The sequence below is a fragment of the Pteropus vampyrus genome, unplaced genomic scaffold, assembly GCF_000151845.1.
Source record: "Pteropus vampyrus isolate Shadow unplaced genomic scaffold, Pvam_2.0 Scaffold60, whole genome shotgun sequence".
Lineage (NCBI taxonomy): Eukaryota > Metazoa > Chordata > Mammalia > Chiroptera > Pteropodidae > Pteropus > Pteropus vampyrus.
In genome coordinates this window covers 2,572,213-2,582,717 of record NW_011888841.1, presented here as the reverse complement: position 1 = coordinate 2,582,717, position 10,505 = coordinate 2,572,213, and the positions used below count along the sequence as shown (strand labels likewise).

General features: G+C 53.4%; 1 protein-coding gene across 1 annotated transcript in view; it reads right to left on the bottom strand.

Moving 5' to 3' along the window:
* The window catches only part of CAPN8 (calpain 8), a 47,546-nt gene that overhangs the window by 19,934 nt on the left and 17,107 nt on the right, over positions 1–10,505 (bottom strand). Inside the window, 5 exon segments of the mRNA XM_011360889.1 lie at positions 3,648–3,801; positions 4,481–4,555; positions 6,875–6,960; positions 8,475–8,558; positions 9,572–9,740. Of these exon segments, the coding sequence (XP_011359191.1) occupies positions 3,648–3,801; positions 4,481–4,555; positions 6,875–6,960; positions 8,475–8,558; positions 9,572–9,740 (568 nt within the window).

The window sequence follows — 10,505 nt, the reverse complement described above, 5'->3', positions numbered from 1 at the left end:
CTTATTTATTTGAAGTTCTTTTCTCCTGCCATCAAGCAGCAAGTATTTTCCAACGTAAAACACACACACACACATTCGCACGCCCTAAATTCTAAAGCTCTGAGTTCCAAAATAAGAGAAAGGAGCTGGAGGTGGCATGACCTTGACAACTGCCCTTCTCTTCACCTGTTTCTTATTACAACGCTTGTCTCTCATGCAGTAATTTATAGCGAGATGTCCGGCCTCCAGCCGGCTTTTGGTATCCCTGATTAGAAGTGTATTTTCCCCAAGAAATTCGTTTTGGTCCCCAGTCCAGAGACACCAGAGCTGAAAATGACTATCTATGTGGCTTCGCTCACCTCAGCTCATGCCCCGTGTGTTCCAACAGGCGTCTCAAGGTTGCCCGGGTAGAGAGGGGTAATTGTCTTTGGCTCTCATGTCCGGCCTTACTTCCCCCATTCTGTGATTGCCTCTCATGCTCTTTGTGTTACCTCAAGTGCCTTGTGCCCCATATTCTTGGCTCCTGTCCCCAGAGACGCCTATACTTGGAAAGAGTCTAATAGGCATGTTTACGCGGATCCTTCAATGACAGGCAAAGTTTAATGAATTATACATCCCAACGTTAACAGCAGAGACTTAAGCCATAGGAATGAATCTCTAACTGTGGAATTCAGGCCTCAGGAAGTCCCCTGGAAGAGGCATTCGGGCAAGCAAGGAGCATGGCTGATTAGGAATAGTCAAGCCGTCGGAAGGACATGCTCCAATTACTGGCCAAAATGTTCCGACCGAAGACCCCGAGTGTGCGACGAGGGCTGACCCCAGCTCGGGACTACCTTGTAGACGGCATAGCCGATGCTCAGCACGCCCTGTTCTAGTCTCTTCTGTCACCGGCGATTGTTCTGCTTCAGGCCCAGCAGCACCGTGCAGCGGGTTTCACCGTCACCCTCCTCCTGGTGGTCGTCCGCCTCATCCAAACGGATTTTGAACTGGGCGTTGGTCCAGTAAGTGGCCGGAAGTCACCAGCTGGTGGTGGTTCCCCCATGGGGGGTGAGGAGACAGAAGAATGAAATGAAAGGGAAGAACCTTGATCATCCCAAGGGAAGCATAATTCTGGCCAAACTCTGCCTGGTAAGCAGCCCGGGCAAGTTTCCTTTACAAGGTAGTCAGGCATTTCCTCCCAGCTTCCTGCGCCACCCACACACCGAGACATGTCCCGTAGCATTCAGACGCTTCGCATGTGTCCATTTATTTGATCAACAAGGAGCCCAGGTATGCTTGACCGGGAATATTCAAGGTCCCATAGCCCCAGGTTACACCGGGGCCCCCTAGGAAGTAATTTCCAGGTCTTCCTGGAGAAATGGTGGACATCTCTTTGGTGTCAGCTCCTGGCCTATGAAGACAGACCCACCTCCTGGACGAAGGAAGATCTCTAGGTAAGAATTAAGTCCCCAGGACAGACAAGGACACAGTCCAGGCAGACTTGCTACCTCGGAGGCCTCTGCTGACAGGCCATAAAGGCAGTCACTCTCATCCGTCTGACGGTCATGTGTTCTCCCTCACAGAGGCCCCAGCTTCAGACCACAGCCCAAAGCTGCCCTAATTGCTGATGCTCTGTCCATCCGCCCAGTTTGCGGCCCCCTGAGGAGACACACTCCCTTCAAGAGCAAGTCACTTAATAATGCACGAGATGTAATAATTGGCAATTAAGGATGCCTGCCACACCACCCATGGATGTTTAAACAGACTGCTTCATTTCGAATATTATTTTTTAATACTCTCTCAACATAGTAACTGTACTGGCGAAGGCACAGAGAGGTCAATGGGTCATCCCAGGGCGCACAGCAATTCTATGACAGTCAAGTGGCCGAGCGTAACTGAAGAAGACGGGCCTGATGGGCATCGCCATGCCAGGGCCACGACGATTTCCACGATGACGTAGGGGAACGAGGGGAGCGAGGAGGGGGCGCAGTTCTTACAGCCTGTCGATAAGCATCCAACTTGGTGAGATAACAAGGCACTCGCGGGCGACCAAAAGCCACCGACGATTATTTTTTTCTTGACGGTCAGAGAATTTATCCGATGCCACCTTCTCGGAATCTCTACTCCCTGATTCTTTTCTTTCTGGCGTAAGGGTGTGGATTTTATAGCCAAACACGTGCAGGTTCCGTGGGGACAGAGCCGATTCTGCACTCGTCTGGACTTACATCTGTACCGAGGGCAGGAGCCATCCATCTCCTCCCGACAGCTACTTGGCGGCACGGATGCGACAGTGATTTGGCACACACGGGGGCACCTTAGGCCAGCCCTGCGGTTCCGAGCTCCCAGAATGATCCGTGCAAATTTCCTACGCATTTTCTAAGAGCTGGCGAATGGCAAGCGAATTTTAATTTCTCCCGCCTGCAACGTGACTGCAATCTCTAGATTTTGTTTGTTTGTTTGTTTGTTTGTTTACTCCTCAACCGAAGTGGAGGATGAGAACGGGCCATAAAAATAAATCCCACTTGTATAACGCTCCCCGCTTAGGACGCATTTCTGAAGGTGGGCGGTATCGCTCCGTTTTGAGGGTTAAGAAACTGAAGCTCAGGAAAAGGACCATCCGGGGCCCCACAGCCGGGAAGCTGATGGTGGCAGGAAAGGGCCTCCCTTCCTTCTCCTCTGCTGGGCAGTCACCTCTCCCAGCAGAGACGGGCGCTCTGGGAGGGCTGGTCACGCCCCCGGCCTGCACTCATGGGGGAATTGGTTACGATGTCACTTCCTCTGCACGGAGCACGGCCCTGCAATGAGCTCCCTGCAATGAGCTCCGCGGCAGAAGAAGGTGGTGGCCCTGTCCCACGCAAACGTCTCCATCAATCAACATGTCACCACGGACAGGGAGGGCGCACAGGCCTGGGGGGTGGGCGGCGGAGTGGGCGGGGCTTTCCTTCATCCTCCTGGGAGATGTGGGGTCGATCCGTTCAGAGTTTCTTCCTCGGGTGCTGCCTCGGCTGTTCTGACCTAGGAGGAGGCTGTAAATGTCTGTGTTAGTGACCTGCGGGAAGCGGGGGCCTCCCGCCTTCATAAGATGAGGGTCAGGGCAGAAGCAGTGGTTAGCACCAGACTCTCCCCGCCAGAAACTGAGCTCCAGTGACTCTCCCACGAGAGAGGGGAGCGGCCGCTCACAGGCCCTGTGCGCGGCCACCCCTGGCCCACGCGGTTGGGCCCCTCCACCTGTGACTCAAAGCAAAGTGGCTGCTCTGATGGACGCAGTCACTTAAACAGGAGATGAGGCTCCCGGGTTCCTCCAGCGCACCGTCCCAGAGCTCAGCCGGATGGGTGCCCGTCAACTGCGTGAGAACAGGAGGCCTTAGCGCAGGGCACCAAGAACGTGGTCACTAAGGAGAAGCACACCCCTTGGGGACGGGGGCGCGCAGGTGAAGCGAGGACAGTTTGAACACACGGAAGCTGGAGAACGGTGCTCCGTCACATCAGGCCCCTGGCGAGGGGCCGCAGAGCCTGCCCACCCTCGCTGCCCTGGCCTCCAAGCCCCAGCGGGGAGCAGGGCCTCGAGCGCTGCCCGGGAGCCGGGGGACACTGCCCAGAGATGAACCTGCGAAGACACCCAGCTCGGGGAGCACGAGCCAGGGGAGGCGACCCGGGTGGCCCAGGCAGCCCGTCGCCTCACCTGGGTCGCTCTGGCAGCCGCCGGCGGTGGAGCCCCGCGACCAGCGGCCATTGAACAGGACCAGGTTCCACTTGTGCATCTCCTCGCTGCTCAGGGAGTCTGGAGACAGGCTGCAGATCTCCAGCCGCGAGAACTGCCTCAGGAACTCCGAAAAGGACATCCTGGGGACAGAGGGGGCAGAGGGGCCAGAGGGCTGTCCGTCACGGGGGCTGGGCCAGGCAGGTAAGGGACAGTGTGCCTCCTGGGCACAGGCGAGCGCCCAGCTTTTCCACAGCCCACCGATGCAGACACTCAGGGACTGCTGTCCCATTTCTTCACTGTGATGAGCTTCTCCCATCTTACTAGAGAGCCCTCCTCACGTGTCTCGCCAGCCGAGCGAACAGAATGAACCGTAAACCAGAAGAGACCCCAGGAGGTGATCTGAACAACGCTCCTGCCTCGGGTCCGGTTACCCCTACACGCTCTAAGCCACGTCACATTCAGGGGTGTCCTTATTATCTTCCTTAGCCCACCCACGAGGGAAGCGACCCTATTTTGATGATAAGCTAAATCTTAGATGAAAGAAATAGGAGCGATTTACGTCACTGGATGGACACAGAGAGGGAGGAAGACAGGCTGAGAGCTCATCTATGTGGCGGGCCCGATGTCGTGGCTACGACACTTCGGACGTCCCGGCGCAGAGGCAGAGTTACACGAGGGCAAAACGGGGAGCAGAATGAAGCACCCCTGGCCGGGAACCGTGTCGCATTTCTGGAGCACCTACAGATACGCTTGCCCTCCGTCCAAACTGGGGGTGAACCCGCAACAGAGGGCCGGGGCCCCCGCAGACCACTCTCTCACCAAAACTCCCCGTCCTCCGCTTTCTTGGCCAGCTCTTCTTTCTGCCTGGGATCTGTGTAATTCCACTCTGGGGCACTGAGGAAAAAATTCATAGAATGTATTTTTCTATTATTATGTTTATTTTAAAATAATAAAATTTAAACTTTTTTTTTTTTTTAATGAAACAGACGCGACTGTTCCTGTAGGGTTAGTTGCCATGCAAGCTGTTCACTACAGCTGAACTTCTCCCAAAAGGGCATGTGGGGGGGAGGCGGGCACAGTGTAGGGCAGGGACAGAGGCCGGGGACATGGACCCTACGGTCACTGGAAGGAGAACCTTGATGTGCGGCGGGAACATTATGCCACGGCCTGGCCCCCAAATTCACTCTCCAGGCAAACTTGACATTTCTAATGAGGATCCAGGGCCCCAGTCCCAAGGCGGAGGGAGCTGATGTGAGGCCTGTCACAGACAGGCACGCACACCAGTATCCATTGCTAAGTTGTCATTCTGGCTTATCCATCAGTCTGGGGTGAAGATGTTATGAGAGGGTCTGACCATCTCTGGGCATGAGGCCATGGCCCACTGCCTGAGCCTGCGAGAATGCCAGCGAGGCCAGGTTCATGGCAATTTCACTGAAGTAATGTCGCCCTGTGAGGCCGCCTGCTGGCGGCCTTTCTGTGACGATGCCCACAAGCTTTGTTCAAGTGTCATCTCCAGCTACCTGAACTTTACAAACTTAGGTTTTTCTGCAACATTCATGCCATGTTTAAATAGCTAAACAATATCAAGATCTGTCGTTTTTAAAAATCTCTTTCCTGAATGCTCTCAGCAAAACCTGAGCCCCTCCTCTTCCCTGCTTAAAAGCTGGGGCACACCCAACCCAGCCACTGAGAGCCCCAAGGGATCCCACAGGAGAGCCCCCAGGGCCTCTTCAATTCCCTGAAACATTAATTGGATCAGAGCACATCTTAAAAGGTGCCCTTTGTAAACAAAGACTAGGGGGCAAGTTGGAGAATTCTAAATCTGACCTAAATCTCCCAGATGATTTAAAAAAAATATATATATATATATAATTTATATAATATAATTATAATTATATATATATAATTATATATATATATAATTTATTTAATTAGACATTGGGCTGAGCCTGGAACACTTACCTCAGGGGCCAGCGCCCTCCACCCCAACAGCTAGTATATAAACTCCCCAGGCCAGTCAGCACCCCCCACCCTTGAACTTGTCCCCCAGTCTGTTAGGGACCAGGTGGCAACAGGGAAAAGAGAGAAAGTCAAAGAATCCCTTTGGGCAGCTTGGTAAACAGCCGTTGATTAAAATGGCCAAAACTTAGGGTTTCAGTGTTACTCAGCTATGACAGTTTTGGGGGCAGATGACAGAACTGGAGTTTGGGATTTTGCTCAATCTTAGGCAGTCGAATAAAAAACCTTTCACACAAGAGGCCGATCCTGGGCCCTAGGACACTGGGGAATGTTGCCGTCCTGAGCCGTTTAAATGTAACAAAGTTCCCTTCGAAAGCCTCAGCGGCCTCGTGGAGAAAGGGAGCACGTGGGGCACACACGAGTTTTAAGGACACGTCGGGAGGGAGGGTGATTATTATGTTACCATCCCAGTTCTGGTGGCTCGTTATCGATGACACTGGCGAATTCTATTTCCTTTCCCAGTGTCAACCTGCCACCCCCATGCCAGCAGCTGTCACTAGGAAGAAACTGCTCCATGCTTTCAACACCCACCCGCACCACGGCACAGCGTGGTGGTCACCACGGGAGGCCTCAGCGTCCGGTCGCCATCTCAGACTGACTTCCTCTCGCCAGCGGAGAGGCCAGCCCGAGAAGAGCCTGTCTGTTATTAAGGACTTTACGGGCAAAGATCAATACCTGCCCCACCATGGGCCCCCAGGGAGAATGCCTGCCTCTCCATCCACCACTGCCCGCTGCGGCCAGTGGGCTCCCAGGGCAGAGTTCCACTTTTTAAGTGTTGTTTCCTCTTGGCGCTCAGAGTTCAGCCTTTGTCAGAGTGACCAGGATTTGTGGCGTGGAAAGAATCCGATTGTGAGCGATCGATCTCCCCTTTGGATCACCACGGTGTGGCAGGCAGAAAACAGACAAACCCTTCAGCCCTGAGCAAAATTCAGTGAAGCTGCCAAACTTGCAAACGCCAGCGGCGATCCAAAAGCAAAGACGCCATCCAGCTAAGCGGCTTTTCCTAGCCTGGAACCACTTACCACCCTTTTTCCCGAACAGGCTGTGTCGTCTGCGGACAGAAGCTGCTGCCGAACTCACTATACCGTCGGTGGCGTCATTATTGTGTGGTTTTTTTTTGTTTGTTTGTTTGTTTTTTTGTGATGTCCTTCCACCGAGGGAGGCAAGGACAGGAGGAGAGAGGATGACACCTACTTGTCACTCCAGGCTCCCGTCCACTCCACTTCACCCCACGGGTTCCTGAGTCTGATCAGCTTCTCCAGACGGCCACGGAAATCCACCTGCAAGAGTCCCAGGCAACTGCGGCTGTCCCCACCGGCGTCCGTGCCTCAGAGGATTCGCTTTCTGGTTTTCAAATGTCCCTGAACCGCCACACTTTTATTTGCTTTTAATGTGTGTTTTCGGGCCTTGGTCCATGGCTCTATTTTTCACAATCTGATTGAATAAGTAGTGAGTCTAGCACAAAAACAAGTTTATGTCTGCTTTAACTTGGATTTAGATTTTTATAGTTGACTCTGCTCTTGATGTACGAGACCTAATGATAATAAATGCCCTCCCAAGAAATACTAACAGCACAGCACAGCCGTTGGCATTTATCGAGCGTGTATTATGAACCGGGCACAGTGCTAAGCATTTCAAGTGAGCTATTGCCTCATTTAAACCTCAAGACAATCCCGCGAGCTGGATGCTGTTATTATCCTCATCTTACGGCTCCCAAATCGGTGACTTGGTGGTGTTAACTTATTCAAGATTACCTAGTTAGTAAGTGGCAGACGGAGGACGGGCACCTGGGCAGTCTATGTCCAAAGCCCACACTCATAAATCCGTACACACTTCCTCCCCCTGCTTGCAGAGCGGTGGCTGTGAGCCCGAGGGCCTGCATTTGCAAACGCCCACACAAATGCAGTGAATTTTGGAGCCTTAACTGTCTTACTTCCCTTCAGAGCTTCTGCCATGTCCCAGCCCAATGTTTATACATATTCCTATTTGAGAATTGACTTAGTTAAAGAGCGTATTCATGAAACGCAAACACAGGTAACGAACGTCCGTGCCATCTTAATATATAACAAGAGCTGAGACACCTACTGTATTTCCCTTTTTGCCTTGGCCATCAGGAAACCCAAAGCAAAATTAATTTCTCAGTTGTTACACTGTCTTTAGCCTAGATTGCCGTATTTTGCTTTAGTCGTATGGTCTTATTGTATCTATGCTTTTCATCGTAAACCACCTCAGATCCTTTTCGGGTGTAGGCAGAATGTAGTAAATAAAAATGAAAACCACAGCCCACACTTCCTTTTGGGGGTGAACAGTGAGGAATCCCTGTGTCCTTCCCATGATTATACCCCGCCCTGAAATTCGGGGCCGATGTCGCTGCCTTTTTTTTCTCTTGGGGGATGCTAGGGGTCTCCCGTGCTTCGGCTGTACAAACACACTCCTTGGAATGAGTGTAAAAACCTAACTGACAATTTCTACAACTTTCCTCCAGAACCTCCTTCCTCTTCCCGGCTACATCTCAGAGGAGAACCTGCGTTTAGTGAGAACCCACGGAGCTACAGCTCCGAGAGGTCACGTCCCCCGACTCTGAGTGGGTGTTAGCAGGGCCCCCTGAGGCCGGCGAAAGCTGACTGCCATGTGTGATGGCAGGGGCTCCGTGTGGCCAGAGAGAGGCGGCCCCTCGGCCTGGCAGGGCGACTCGGCGGTGATCCCTGCTCTTTTTCTCAGGAATGCGCTGGACTCGTGGGAATATCCTCGCTTATTATCCTCACCCACCCACCCCCCACCACCCCGGTTTTACCTCCTCGACTCCAGTGACGGAGTACGCGTGACCCTTAACCAGCTTCTGGCTGGTGACGGCTTCTGTTTCGACTGCACTGGAGACCTGGGTGGAGAAGAGGGTCCCCCTTAGGGTGGCTGACCCTGACCTTGCTGGGGCTGGTTCTACAGGGCTTTCCAAGGACACAATACCCAGCCACAGAGGGCCTAGCCCAGGGCAGCAACGAAGCTCAGGTAGACAGAGCATCTCCGCTCGACCCCACTTTAATTAGGCCTCCTGCTCCGGGCAGAGTGCGGTGTGGCTGCCGAGCCTGGAATATGATTACCAGCCTTTTAAATGTCACAGGAAACTGGGAAGACATTTATTCTCCAAGAGCGACCCCATGGTGCCTGCAGAAGACTGATTACCTGTGACGGCGGCTCTGGACGGGTCCCATTTTGCCACTGATTCCAAGATGGCTTCCCAATCATCTTTCCTGCTATACAGACTCCCCACCCACGCCCCACCTCACGACTCCACTACAAACACTCAAACCCTACCAGGGTTTTCAGAGACATGTCGTTCACGTGTCTGAGGTCACTAGGTGAGGGCAGCAGAGGGACGAAGAGCAGGTGAAGGGCCAGGTGAAAACGGACCACAGGGCTGGGGGCCCCCAGGCCCTCGTCTCCATGCCACCTTGGCCCTCCACATAGACAACCCCCGGGACGGGCATGGCCCCTGCTTTCAGAACCTCCTCCCTGTTCTTCAGAGACCTCAAAGTCATTAGGTGTTGTCGATCGTCATATTTGTTTTCCAGAATCCCAAGATTACTTAGCAAAAAAGGCATAGCAACCGTAAGGCTAAGATCTAGGGATCGAGGTTACATTCTTCGGGCAATTCCCATAGGGGCTCAACAATGAGGGGAAATCGGGGCTCCTGCAATGAGCCCCATCCCAATTCCCACCTACCAATTAGGTCTTAACCAGCTCCACGTGCTGGGGACCAACACGTCACTAGACTTGCCCATTAAGACCCTGATTCTGCTCTGGCCCAAAGCCTTCCCAGGCCCCTCGCCCCTGTCCAGCCCCTGCCCTACCACACATGGGGAGGGGGAGCAAAGAAAAGTCATCTCGGCTCACATCAATGGAGCAGGCCAGCAGAGACCCCCCACGGAGGGCCTTCCGGATGATCTGATGCAGACTGGCTGGTGGCGTCCTCAGGTCGTAAAACTCAGAGATGCCACCCGTGAAATCCTCAAACCCCTCCACTGTGGACCCTCCAGCGAGAGCCTCATAAGAACCATTAAGCCTGTTGAAAAAGAAAGAAGACGTGCATCAATCACAGCCAACGGCAACCCCACGGAGGGGGCCACGTGGGTGGGGGCAGGGGCCATGCTCGGACTTGGTGTGGTCCAGAAGGTAAAGGAGGGCCCTTTGCCGATTTCACCGTGGACGAGAAAGGCGATCAGGCCACGGTGTCACGTGGCCAGCTCAGCGCTTTGCCGGGAACAATTCCCAGGCCACCTCTCACCATGAAAAAGTGGCCACTCCTGGAAAAAGTAAAACACAACCTTTCCAGAGCGGACCCAGGCTTCTTGGGTTTCGGGGGTGTATAGGAAGGAGGTGACCCTCTCTTGAGGCTGAGGGGCATCCCTCAAGGTTTGCTGTGGGAACAGGACTGCAGAGAAACTGGGGCTGCAGAAAAGAAGGCTTGAAACATCAAACGCCAGTGGGAAGGGGAATGACTCTTGAACAAAGGATCGATAGACTTTGCTGAGTTTAGCTTCTAAGTACTTTGGTTTTCTTCTTCTTCTTCGTTATCCTTTAAAAAATTCACATGGACCTAAGGAGTTCCCTGGGGGGGTGAAGGAGGAGAAAGCTGAGGCACCAAGGGGCTGAGGCTTGACCCCCATGCGCACATTCACATGGAAGAGAGCAGAGCGTTTAAACTCCTAACCCAAATTTCTGTCTCTCTTAGTTACTGACGGACACAGCGCATGGGGGTCCGGGTGCTGGGAAAGACGTGGGCATGGCGCCCTGAGTCTGGGGAGCGGGCGGTGAGTTCCTCCAGGAA